Source organism: Sinocyclocheilus rhinocerous, unplaced genomic scaffold (genome assembly GCF_001515625.1).
Source record: "Sinocyclocheilus rhinocerous isolate Xijiao unplaced genomic scaffold, SAMN03320098_v1.1 scaffold984, whole genome shotgun sequence".
Taxonomy (NCBI): domain Eukaryota; kingdom Metazoa; phylum Chordata; class Actinopteri; order Cypriniformes; family Cyprinidae; genus Sinocyclocheilus; species Sinocyclocheilus rhinocerous.
The window spans coordinates 763,523-778,154 of NW_015643603.1; the positions used below are offsets into that span (position 1 = coordinate 763,523).

At 35.2% G+C, this 14,632-nt stretch overlaps 1 protein-coding gene across 1 annotated transcript in view; it reads left to right on the top strand.

Annotated features, from left to right (window-relative positions):
• ar (androgen receptor) overlaps window positions 1–14,632 on the top strand; it is a 78,619-nt gene that overhangs the window by 8,974 nt on the left and 55,013 nt on the right. Inside the window, exons 3-4 of the mRNA XM_016575037.1 lie at window positions 9,484–9,635; window positions 13,991–14,107. Coding sequence (XP_016430523.1) covers window positions 9,484–9,635; window positions 13,991–14,107 — 269 coding nt within the window. The remainder of the gene's footprint in view (window positions 1–9,483; window positions 9,636–13,990; window positions 14,108–14,632) is intronic.

Consider the following 14,632-nt stretch of genomic DNA (forward strand, 5'->3'; position numbering starts at 1 on the left):
TTATCAATCAGCTGTTTTATATATTGTACATGTACATTTAGAAATTAATGCATGTCTTCTTGTGGCCTGTTGCTTTTTTGAAATGCAAAGAGCTACAAATCCATTTATGGAAAATGTTATTTGGTTGTTAATAGTTCTAACTCTTTAAACAAAAGTGTACGTTCAAGTCAGCTGTTGACAGCAAACAGGAGTGGTTACAGCTCACATAGGGTGGTGTGTGTCATCTCTCATTCTCTAGTTCCCATTGGCTTCTCATTATCATCATGGTTACAGAGAACAATTCTAAAGAGCATTCGTCATTACTGGCTTGAGCAGTGTCAGATGGCTAATGCACCTTTTCTTTACAGGACTGTCGACGTTGTTATTGTTGTATTCATTTAGTCATTTTATTTAATTATTATTTTTTTTTTACAAATGTTTCAAAATGTTTGAAGCTTACTCGTAGAAAGAGAAAGTGAGTGAGAGCGCCCTAAAATTTGTATTTATTCCTTTTTATTTAGTTCTACGTTAGTTTTAAAAATGTTAATTAGTTGCCATTTGAATTTTAATGTTTTGTGTTCTCAGGTTTTGTTCTGGCAGATTTTAATGGCTTTGGAGGGGAATAAATTCAAATAAATAAGAACATCCAAATGTCACTGATAGAAAAACTGACATTTATGAACTCAGTTATAAGTCAGTTGTGTTCCATTAATGGTCAGATTTGAGCAAAAATGATCAAATGTAATTCTGACAGGCTTACACTCAAGGTTAATGTGCTTTTAAAAAACCACAGCACAAGCAAAGAATATTAAAAGTTTAGGAATTAAAAACCTAAAAGTTAATATTTGAATATTGACTTTTTACTCTTGCTCTAAAGTTCAGTGCTGATGTGCTGATTTTTTTTTTCCTCATGGAATCCTGTAGAACGCTACAAAACAATGCAAAACTCGCAGGTTAGAGGATTCTGGGTCATATATAATTATGATACTTATTCTATAGAAGAAGAAAAAATTTGACATAAATGCAGATTAAATAAGCAGATTAAACTGACTGATCTAACAGCTTTTAGTATAGAAGTAATATTCTTCACCTTTTCTCACTGTTCTGTTTTTCTGTTCTATATTACGAAGTATGTGATGCTGCCAGAGACTGACTTCTTTTGGAAGCTCTGTGTGATAAGGCTTAATACTGTGTGTGTTAGTGCACATATAACGGTTTAGTGTATCCAGTGATAGACTTCACACAAAACACATTGGGGCAAATTCACTAAATAGTTCATGGGCTGTATTTTAACACAAAAACCTGGATCTTCTTCATTAATTACCCATGATGCAAGTGCAAAATGCACTGACATATAGCAGTGTAAAGCCAGTAAAGCCAGCTTTCAGTAAAGCCACTGTTATTCTTTGAGGGGAAACACACTTCTTTCTATTAGGGCTGTGCAATTAATCGCATGCGATTGTCAAGCGCATCTCGTCAGTACAGCATCGTGATTGGTAGTAAATCGCCATCACCTGCTTTCAGATGGAGCGACATTTAATACACAGAGCCGTAGTTCACTGACAAGTTAGGCAATATCGCGTTCATAATCGAATGCGGTTCATCTGCGATTATGAACGCAATATTGCCTAGCTTGTCAGTGAACTACAGCTCTGTGTAGTAAATGCCGCTCCATCTGAAAGCAGGTGATGGAGATTTACTACTAATCATGGAACCGGCTTTACTGACGAGATGCGCATGACAATCGCATGCGATTAATTGCACAGCCCTATGTGAAATAATGACACGTGTAAACGTTTAACGAGTGCAGATGACGGGTTTGAATCTTACCGATGGGCCGGGTAAACCTGGAGGCCCCTGTCGAACAACACAGAAAATAAACAATTATAAACATTCATATTTTATCATAATAATAAACTAACCCTAATGCATGTCTGTAGCCAAATTATAATGCAATAGTTAGGCCTTAACAAGCGCATGAATCAATGTTAAAAAATAACTATTCTGATTAATACAGAATCAACATTAAGCATGATTATCTTTATAATTTTTCTGTAGTGTGATAATAAAGCAATAAGCCCCAAGAAGCCGTGGTTTACAGTGAATTTATAACAGCTATGGGGTGAAGCGGAGTGCCTAAAACCCCCTTAGCTGTTATAAATTCACTGTAAACCACGGCTTCACGGGGCTTATTGCTTTTATAAAACGGTTATTCCATATACATAGTAAGGTTTCACAGAATAAAACAGAGCAAATAAACTGTAATGATAATAATAAAAACAGTATTCTTCCGCCAAACAATGTAGTTCCTCAGAAACAGTTGTGGTTTAATCTACTAGATTCTGTGTACTGTTTTTTGGTCCAATAAGTAATATCTCTGTCTTATCCGAATTTAATAGGAGAAAATTATTGGTCATCCAATCTTTTACATTTTTAACACATTCTGTTAGCTTAGATAATTTAGAAGTTTCATCTGGTCTTGTTGAGATATATAGTTGAGTATCATCGGCATAACAGTGGAAACTAACTATATTATAGATTCGATCTTTCTCACAAAAGTCAGTGCTATTTGTGGAAAGCAGTCGGGAAACTGACTTTCATTTGATACTAGGGATATGCCGGTATCAAAGTTTCATGTTGCGATTAATTGCTAATGCTTTTATCACGGTATACGGTATTGTCACGGTATTGAAATTTAGTATAAAAAAGGTGCTGTCATAATACAGTATAACAGGTTTAATAACTTTTTTCTTATAACAAAAATAACTGAACATTTAAATGCAATAAAGCAATACAGAAAAATTTATAAAGTTAAAAGTTTTACACAGATTAAAGTGCAAAAGAACTATAAAGACCAATAGGTATCACTTTACAATAAGACCTCATTAGTTAACCTTAGTTAATGCATTAACACTCACAACCGTGATATATCGCATTACCGAATACCCGCACAAGTCTGTTTGATACAGATGTTTGTGTCAATTTTTTTTGGTCATGACCGTAGTTATTCATCAAAGGATGATCAAATTAAGGAAATGAGGGTTATAATTGTGTTTTGTGGTTTAGTTGGGCACACCTACTGATTCAAGTGTCTGAATTGCTGTGGTGGAGTGACTGTAAAAACTTGTCAGATAGCAAAAATGTGCTTCATGTGGTAACAACTAATGAACCTTTTATTCTTTATTCAAAAATAAAATTTCATGTCACATAAATCACCCTAACTACTTTAGGTTACACCAAGGTTAAATTATGAAGAAACGGAAATGAAATGAAAGTGAAATGAAAGTTAAAAATGAACAATTATGAAGTAATTTTTATATATTTTATATACAGTACTGTTCAAAAGTTTGGGGTCAGTAAGTTTGTTTTTTATTTTTATTTTTATTTTTTTAAAGAAATGCATACTGTAGAACTTACTTGATATTTAGTAAGGGCAAATTAAATGGCTAAAAATGAATAGTGAAGAAGTTTACATTTTAACAAAAAATCGATTTCAAATAAATACTGATATTTTAAGCTTTCTTTGTCAAAGAATCCTGAAATCTACTATCACAGGAATAAATAAACTTTAAAATAGGGCTGGGCAAAATATTATCACAATATTCATATACCATTAATGGGGAAGGAAATGCTTTTCACATTTCTGTTAGAGTTGAGAATGAATGTGAACATGTACACCTTTAATTTAGGTCTCTATGAAATCCATTACATTTTTCCCTAAATTCTGTGTTTTCAAATTTTCTTCCATGGATTCTGTGTTTTATGATTTAATACAAATCAGAAGTGGTGCACAATTAAGTTAATTAATAAATCTTTAAAATGTACTCAAAAGAAAATATAACATTTAATTTAGAACAAACATTGCATTTTTGTTTTTTGTCAAATAAAATGCTGCACAACAGAACTGTATAAATTAAACCATGGGTTAAAAAATATCTTGGTTGCATGATATTCCTTAAAAATAATATTATAATTATTATTACTTTGAGAAGTACATTTTAGTAAACAATAGTAATATAGTTCTGTCGTAATTTCTTCAAGTTAAACCAAACTTTTTTTTGGGGCAGTTTATCGTGAAGCTCTGAGCAGCTCTGTAGAAGAAGTTTATGTGTTCATGTCCTCATATATTGAGACGGCAGATGCTGAAAACACCATAAGCGTCAGATCTGTTTGAGTTTGTGTAGTAGAGTAAACTATACCAGTGTTTCCCAACCTTCTTTAGTCGTGGCACCCTTTGGAATTTTTAACAAATTTGTGGCACCCTACAAAATGTATTTTGTCACAATGAAGTTTGAATTTCTAACTTCGATATGATACTTTGAAAAGTATAGATATTCGGTACAGCAGGGAAGAACTGCAGAATATACTGTCATACAGATATTTTTAATTTTTAATATTATAAACAAATTTTGTCCATCAATGGTGGCAATCAGTAGGCTAATTTCTAATGAAAAGACCAATTTATATGACAGATTTTAATGTAGGCTCTTATTCATATGTAAACATTATGAGCATGAATGGTATATGAGTGGAGCACTCACATGGGCCGTGAGGGACTGAGCAGAGCACACACACATAGAACGGGATAATACACAGAACGTCACACCACGTGAAAGTGAATCCTGAGCGGTGAACTAATTTTCGGCAGCTGAAATTTCAGTGCATCTCTAATTATTGGTGACATCAGAAATAGATATTATATAATAGCTGCTTTTTTGAAAATTTTAGCAATTTAAAAGTATTAAAAAATGATTTTTTACACTGCACCCCTGCTCTCGACAGACGGCACCCCGGTTGGGAAACACTGAACTATACCACTCATTCACACAGAGACACGCAGAACTTGCAGACTTATTAGCGACATGCACTGACTGGCTGTTGTCACGTTTATTTCTGCTGTGTGATTGGCTGTTAATAAACAACACTTTCAGCAGGCATGATGTCATTATAGCATGTACATGCATTATGTGCTGTTCTACAGAACTAAATACTCTCAATATATGGGAAAAGTCTCAGTATTTTGAAAAGAGTGAGAAAGAGGAAGAGTAAAAGAGACGCTGTTTACATTTTAAAGTATTTTATCCCCAGTGGTAATTATTTTATTAAGATGTCTTTCAAAAAGGTGAAGGAAGGCTCAGCACTTTTATATGCTTACACACATGAATGCCCACACACACTTCAAATGAATTGGCCGTGCACACACTCAGCACACACTGCAGCTGGCAGGATGGTACAGGAATAATTTTGTGATCTAACCTTTCCGCGTTGTCATCTCGTCAACACGGGTGCTTATATGCATATTTCAAGAATGGCGAAAAACTCTCATTTTGTTATACTGGATGTGAATCTTTGTAGTAGTCCTGCTTTGTGCTTCACCCAGTGCCTCACACATGCTTTAATGGGCGTAACAACCACATGGTTGCGTGATGTTTTCATCTACAGAGCAACTAAAAAATAGTCATTTATGATATTAATATCATTTTCAAATAGAACTGTTAAGTGAGAAATCTCTCAAAAGTTGAAATTGCTTAAATTATTTTTATGAGTTAAAGTAACTTAAAAACATAAGTTGTCATGGCTTTTTCATCATATCATTTTTTACAGTGTACTTGCATGTGCCCCAGGCTGAGTGTTAGTAATCATACGACATTCCTTGAGTTGCACAAGATTCCTTTTGTGCTAAAATTGAATTTAATTGTTTCCTCATTCAAAACGGTAGCGTTTTACATGCTGTTTCTTGTCCTGAGTAACGTCTGAAACGGATGCACCCAAATTTTAGTTGCAATGTCAAACTATTCTCAGCTTACCAAAAGTCTTATTGTAAGTTTTTAGCGTGAATGTCTCTTGGTAACATTACTTAAATCTATGCGTGTTTTGTCCAGAGCCCTCCATCTGGAGCAGCTCAGGCCCTCCCAGTGGTGTTGCATCAGAGGTCTTCACCAGAAGGATTTAATCAGGGCCGCACTGAGGGTGTTCTGTCTCTCTGTCTCCCTTCCCCGATGACCTATTTGTTTACCCTTGAGTCCTTTCCCTTGTATCATTATTGCTTTGTTTTTAAAACACACCTGACATGCAGCACAAAATAGTCATTTATGATATTAATATCATTTTCAAATAGGAATGTTAAGTGAGAAATCTCTCAAAAGTTGAAATTATTTTTATGAGTTAAAGTAACTTAAAAACATAAGTTGTCATGGCTTTTTCATCATATCATTTTTTACAGTGTACTTGCATGAGCCCCAGGCTGAGTGTTAGTAATCATACGACATTCCTTGAGTTGCACAAGATTCCTTTTGTGCTAAAATTGAATTTAATTGTTTCCTCATTCAAAACGGTAGCGTTTTACATGCTGTTTCTTGTCCTGAGTAACGTCTGAAACGGATGCACCCAAATTTTAGTTGCAATGTCAAACTATTCTCAGCTTACCAAAAGTCTTATTGTAAGTTTTTAGCGTGAATGTCTCTTGGTAACATTACTTAAATCTATGCGTGTTTTGTCCAGAGCCCTCCATCTGGAGCAGCTCAGGCCCTCCCAGTGGTGTTGCATCAGAGGTCTTCACCAGAAGGATTTAATCAGGGCCGCACTGAGGGTGTTCTGTCTCTCTGTCTCCCTTCCCCGATGACCTATTTGTTTACCCTTGAGTCCTTTCCCTTGTATCATTATTGCTTTGTTTTTAAAACACACCTGACATGCAGCACACACACACACACCAATACTGGGTGGATGTTTTGAAATAAGGGCCACATTTAATTAATTGGATACGAGTGTATGTGTGTGTGACCATAGGCACCGACATATGTTTCTGCCAGTGAGTGCCCACCCTCCATAACACCCCCACCCGAGGAAAAACATGTATAGTTTTTTCTCTTTAATTTTTTTATTTGTTTACAAAGTGCAAATGGATTATCAACCAAATATAATTGGTTGAGCAAATGATAACTGGTCTCATTACTCAGTACTTAGTTACACTTGTTGTAAGTTTTTCAAGAGTTAGGCCCACAGTCTTTCTCAGTGCGATAGTGAGCTTGAGTGCAAATTTCTCAGTGCGATAGTGAGCTTGATGAAGAATTCAAGTTATTTGTGTCTCACAAAGTAAAACACATGGGCTACAAATACAGTGTCAAGTTGTCGGACATTCAACAGTCATAAATATTGATGTTAACACAGAAAAAAAATGTGCAAAGGACGCCTTGGAGATGCAATTGGGGTAAATAATTTCTTAAATAATTTTCTTATAATTAAGTTTACATTGGCTGGCCACTTATCACATTATTTATTACTTACCAGAGGTGTAGATTCACATTGGAGTCCATTCTGCATACTTCTGTTTTTCAAATAAAACCATAATAATCCACACATGAAATCAAGATAAAATCAACAGATGCACAAGTATATTGGATGAAGCCCTTGCACATTAAGTGTAGATGTTTACTCTGAAATAGAGATTTTCACAGAAAAATTAACAAATGTCCTGCTAATTTTTTCCGACTTTGAAGCATACTGCTATATAAAACTCCATGTGATTGCCTAAATATAAGCTACTAATAATGAAAACTGCCCAAACACATAAATTTTATCCGTACAGCCTTTTTATTTAATGTTGAAAACATAAGAGTCAAATTAACAAAGGTCAATATCATGAATAACAACAAGTCTGACTAGACTATTAAATTTTGAGATTACTGGCAAATTTTGGGAATTGAACGAATGAAACTCCATGAAATAGCCAGTCTAAAGAGGCTTTTGTGTGTATTAAGACCAGCAGGTATACAATGTGAGTTCCACCAATCAGAGCGGTTGCTGAATCTCAATTGATTTTTTATATAAATATTTGTTAAATGGACAGTTCACCCAAAAATGAATATTCTGTCACCACTTTGTATGATATTCTTTCTTCAGTGGACTGAATACGTGCAGCATACAAATGCATGCCTGAAGACCTAAAAATTACTTTAGCTAGGCTGATCATATCATTTAACACTTTTTACCATTCTTAAATCCTTTTGACAGAATTTCACAGATTTTCCCCATTCAATCAGCACAGATAAATGTGGAAAAAAGTGTGTTGATATACCCATACTGTATGTTCATACAGTAGGAAAATGGGAATAGGAAAAAAAAAATAGGAAAATGGGTTGATATATTTGATTTTTATGATATATTCACAGCGGGCCTCATTAATGAAACATGAGCAAAATTACATTCTGTGTAAATGGCTTGAAAAACCATTTCACATAAATTGTCACACTGAATCGAATGCTACAATTTATGTCATCACTAAAGTCTCCATGTGGCATTTTAAAAGGTTTCAGTAAAATATATTTGTAGGTTAATGTTGTTTATTACTGTTAAATGAATATAAATATCTCTTTCCTGTTTAAATTTAATGAAAAAGTTTTAAACCGTAGATGTACAAGTTTTTATAAATCTCTCATACCTAATGCAGACATGTTTTCAAGTTGAAGTGGACAGTCATTTTCCCATTATTTATTTCCTGCCATTATTATAGTTGAGATGGCCATCTTTCCATTCATCCATTCTACTACGGGTTGATCTTGCTTTTGTCATCAAGCACACAGATCGTTAAACTCTCAGAAATTGCATGAACCAGCAGCACCCAACCATGTGTATGTAAGAAAAAAAAGAGGTGAAAACAGAGAGAGAAAAGTGAAAAACAATGGTGACAATGAGATTTCTTTTTTTACTTTTAACTTTTTTATGTAGGTCTGGACTGTCACAATGTATCACCTGAGTTCTCTCTTTTTTATTTTACTCTCTCTTTTAAAAAAAAGTTATTATAATGTAGAACGTTTGACCACTTCTTTTAGACAGCCAAGAAAATATCAGAAATATGCCCTTGTCCTAATCGTAGTCATTTTGTTCACTTTTCCTTTCTCGCTGTGTGTGTGGTGACAGAATTGGCTGCCATCACCAGAACAGAATAATCATGCTGAATGACTCTCTTTAACTCAGAATCTTTCCATCATTCCTTAAGGAATAAAGCAGTTATTACCCTTCATTAGAGACCTGGCACTTGCATTAGGATAATGTCACCTCTACTTACAACCATCATTTGGCCGATGACACACCCAGGTACATGCACCCAGCTTTCAACTGGGCATTTTCATAGGGAATATTATAGCTGAGTGCTGGACCTGCAAATGACATTTCTAGTTTAGCAGCCGCACACTGGACAACTGATGTAAAACTTCAGAGAAATTCAGCTACATCCTACACTATTTTTATTGTTCAAACATCTGAATGTACAAATACGCACCCATTACTCCTATATTTCTGTGTTTGTTTGGATGAGATCTGATATGTGTGTTCTGTTCAAATTACTGATAATGGACCTCATATTTTTCTTCACAATTGACATTACAGTGGAAGAACAAGTTCCATGTTTGCAGTGCATTTGTTTTCTTCTGCTGATATAACAGAGAACAGAACATTTATGTCAGTGTTTTGTTATGCCATTAGTTTATGCTGTGTTTTTATTTTTAGGTATGATGGAGGGAGGAGTGACATTTTCCCAATGGATTTTTTCCTTCCTCCACAAAGGACATGCCTAATCTGCTCTGATGAAGCATCGGGATGTCACTATGGAGCCCTCACTTGTGGAAGCTGCAAAGTGTTCTTTAAGAGAGCTGCTGAGGGTAACATAAACACACCCATTATAACAAAAGTCTGGCTTGGGATTATATTAACGACTAAATATATTCACCATATGTGAGGACTGTTATCACTTTAATTAGAGCTTTTAATTGCAGCTATAAACTGTCATTAATGCTGCATTAAAAGCTGCCATAGAATTAATATGCTTTTGACCATGTGTCCAGTACAGCTTTTATTGTTTTTAATCATATCACTTTATAAAGCAACAATTGGCACGTCATACACAGGCATTCAGGAGTTCAGCTAAAGAGAAAGACAAAGAGAGAGCAAGTAGGCGACACTTTGTGTCTTAAGTATACATAAATTAGGGACACATTCTTTCCCTATTATGCAACCCAAAAAAAAATGTAGCAATGGAAATCTAATGCCTACAACCCTATAAAGTACAGACTTGGCTGTGAGGTGTGTAAAGACTCACCATAAACAATTAGTAATCACTGAGACCCAAACACTTCGCTCAAAGTGACCTAAGCATAGATTTCAGTATTATTCATGTCTCTTATTCATTTTCTCATCCCTGTTCCAAACTTGTATGACTTACGTTTTTGCATGGAACTCAAAAGGAGTTATTAGGCAGAATATGCAAGATGGTCTGTTCTCTACAATGAAAGTGGGTGAGAACCAGACCAGGGACAATTGTGGTTGTTTCCAATGTTTGAAAAAAGCAACTTGGACAGTCTACTTGATATCTTCATGAAAAACTTTTGTGTTCCATGGAATATAAATAATACGGGCCACAGAAAGTCACCAGTAGGAGAAAAAAAAAACAATCCGTTGCGACGGTTTTGCAATCCGTCCCCTCAGTTTATAAACCGTACTCACAAATTCTTAAACTGTTCCCTCGGTTTAACAGATCGTGCCTACGGATTAATAAACCGTACCCACGAATTTCCAATCCGTGCGCATTTAGATTTTGTAAACCGTACCTTCGGTTTTTGAATCCATACCCACAAATTCATAATCGTGTTAACGAATCATATTGTATATTGTTTTATTGCATATTATTATGTGGAAAAGGCCTACAGCAAATTGTCTTAAGTGATTCTCTATCAATTGTAACGGGTACGAGATGGAATACAACAATTTAATAAGAAAGATGTGCGTCAAAATCTTGTTTAATTTGTGATAATCTTAGCACTTGATTATTATTGTATAATAAACCTGCCATTGTGACTGACGTTGGAGTCATTTGTTCCTCTTTTGTAAGTCGTTCTGGATAAAAGCTTCTTCTAAATGCATATGTAACCTAAATGTAAAATAATAATAACAATAATAATGTAACGAATCAGTCCACTGAAGGCGAGCGTAGTGAAGAACCCAAGTGCAGTTTATTTTCAGGTGATCCAAACATCCAAACAATAATCCGAGACTTGACTTGACATGAACAGACTTGACTTGACGAGGCATGAACAGACTAAACTCACCGACAGCGGGTTACAACTTCAATACACAACGAAAACTATGGGAACATGATGGCTACTTATAGCAAACAAGAGGGTCACAAGACAAGAACAAACCAATGGGAAACAAGACACATGACTAAGACAACCAATCAGGACATAACACAGACAAGGGAATCACATGACTAGACAATAACCAAATGAGAGCATGACACATACACAAGGCAGAGAGACATGAGGCAAGGTGCACCTTTTAAGTTGGTTTGCCAACCGCCATTAAATCCTAAAAGAAGAAGAAGAAGAATGTTTAATAAACACAATACTATGCATCCCACACTGTGGTTGAATCTGCCGGTGGGGGCGGGGCCACAAATCTGCGAGTTTACAAACCCGAAGGAACGGATTGCGAAAGCATGCGCACGGATTATGAATTGGTGGGTACGGATTCAAAAACCGAAGGTAAGGTTTACAAAAAAAAATTTTCTCCTACAGGTGACTTCCCGGGCTCCGTAAAATAAAGTTTTGCTGTGTATTTGTGTTCCATAGATAAAATGTACTATTATTTAAAAGTGATGGTTTAAAAAAAAATTGCAAAACTGACAGTAAAGACTTTTACAATGTCAAAAAAAAACAAACAAACAAACAGAACTTCTTTAAAAACATACCACAGTTTGCACAAAAATTGTTAAGCAGCACAACTGTTTTCAGCATTGATAATAAGAAATAATACTTTAGCTCCAAATTAGCATTTTAGAATATTTTTGGAGGATCATGTGACGCTGAAGACTGGAGATTGAAGACTAAGGCCTGGTTTCACAGATGGGGCTTAGCTTAAACCAGGACTAGGCCTTAGTTAAATTAAGATATTTAAGCAGCTTTTATAAAAATGCCTTAGAAGAAAACGTTACATGTGTGCATCTTGAGACAGAACAATGGAACTGACATTTTTTAAGATATGTCAGAGCAAGATATTTTCAGTTGAGACAGCTCAAACACTGATTCAATTACTGATTTCCTACATAGCTGTGTTTTATGTCTCTTGTACCACTCTTTTTTCTCATATAATAAAACGCAATATAGCTCAAATCAATATTGTGTATTTATTTGGTAAGTGGCCATGTAAAAAGCAGGATAATGTACAGTCAGTGAAGTGAAGTGAGTGAAGTGACGTGTGGCCAAGTATGGTGACCCATACTCAGAATTTGTGCTCTGCATTTAACCCATCCAAGTGCACACACACGGTAGTGAACACACACACAGTAGTGAACACACCCGGAGCAGTGGGCAGCCATATTGCTGCGGCGCCAGGGGAGCAGTTGGGGGTTTGGTGCCTTGCTCAAGGGTCTCACCTCAGTCATGGTATTGAGGGTGGAAGGGAGTGCTGTATAGTCACCCCCCCCGACAATCCCTGCCGGACCTGAGACTCGAACCCACAACCTTCGGGTTACAAGTCTGACTCTCTAACCATTAGGTGACTCACATCACAAAATAAATTACATTTTAAAATGTTAAAATAGAAAACTGTTATTTTAAATTGTAATAATATTTCACAACATTTCTGTTTTTAATGTATTTTTGATCAAATAAATTCTGCCCCAATTGAGCATAATAGACTTCTTTCAAGAACATTAAAAAAATCTTACTGACTCCAAACTTTTGAATGTAGTGTGCTGTATGTCATACAGGTTTGGAATGACATGACGATCAGTAAATGATGTCAGATTTTGGAGTGAGGATAGACTGAATATACACACGATATACAAATATATTCACTATAAATAAAAAAAAAATGAATGTATATCAGTGATAATGTTAGGATGTATACAAGTGTGCAAAGTTTAATAATGTTTACACTATGTAAACCCATGTTCATCCTGCAAATAAATGTTCAAATTGAAACAACAATATACACTTCTGATAAAGTGATGCCCTTTTTGCTTTGAACACCCACAGATTGTGGAACAAAACAATTTATCAAAGTTAAGAGGAGTTAAAAGGTCTTGCCTCACAGCCAACAATGAACTTCAGTTTAATCAAATACAGAAATATCACACTATTATACTGTTTAAACAGTTGTTAATTGAGACAGAAAGAGACATGGAACAATATACTAAGAGGAGCAGTCTTATTCTGGCCTCATTGTTGTTTATGAATAATTGTAGACAGATATTTAAGGTTAGAGATGTCTTTCTGAATAAGTTTAAAGGTGATGTATTTTTTTCACAAATTTGTTTCACCAGTTTCGCTGTTTTCAAACAGGTTTCCTGGACACAGACAAAGCAGTTAAAATTACACTCTTCAGCTTTATAAAAAGATTACCTGCAAGATATGATTACAGTTTGTACATTTGTTTGGCATTATGTAAAATCTGATTATGATAGTGTGTTACCCAGTATTTATGTTAAATTTTGATTCTTGTGGTGAGGTGAATTGCATTGCTTTTACACTTGATTTACAGTTGATTAGGTTTTACTTCTGTTTTAATCTCAGATCTTGTTATAATTGTATGTAGGTCTGGCAGTGGATATCTGTTACATCACATTGTAATTTTATGTCAGACCTGACTGCAGTTGTGTAGGTTACTTCAGTGGTGGCTCTGTATTCCTTATTAACACACACACACACACACACACACACAGTAGAACCTCTTTTCAAATCTCACTCTGCACTTTTCATTTGGCTGTCCCCAGGTGATCAGAGTGAGGGCTGTGACCTATCAGACTGGCTTTTCAAGTTAACAGCTCCCTCTAATTGGAGCATTCTCTGTGTGTGTGTGTGTGTGTGTGTGTGTTTGTTCTCTTTTTTTATTCTGATCCATGTTTTATCTTGGTGTCAATGTGATATGTCCAGCTCTGTCCTTTCTTGAGCTTTACTTTGGCTGCCACCTGACTCAAACTAAGTTAAAACTTCTGAAAACCATCTATTTCTACTTCTAGGGAAGCAGAAGTATCTCTGCGCTAGCAGGAATGACTGCACCATAGATAAACTGAGGAGGAAGAACTGCCCATCCTGCCGTCTGAAGAGATGTTTTGAGGCTGGAATGACCCTGGGAGGTAAATTCTGTGCTCTCATATCTACTGTGATGTGCTATATAGGGGTTATAAAAAATAATGACTCTCATGTCATTCCAAAAAGGGTTATTATAGTTAACTAAATCCTAAAGAAAAAAAAAAATTCTTGAAATAAATAAAGAAAATTATATTTAAATATTAAAATATTTTAATATTTAAAAAAGTAAATTAATTTAATTTCAGATAGTTTCCAAGGAACACATTTTTTCATTTAGTTTAACTTGATGTAATAAAATAACAAAAAAATAAAAAAATAAATAAAAAAGCAAAAACTAATAAAAAACATATCAAGCAGCAATTAAAGGGCCAAGCACAAAGCTGGCAAGATAAGTCATGCCAGCATGGCTGGGAGCATCAGACCAACTGCATCAATGAGCAATTAAAGACATATTTATGATTTTAGGCAAAATGGCTGAATTATCACTATCAACCAATAGGTGTCTCTGTGACTGAGGTGGTGTGGTCAGAGTAAGGTGACAATGAATGACACGTGCAAAGTTTGGTGTC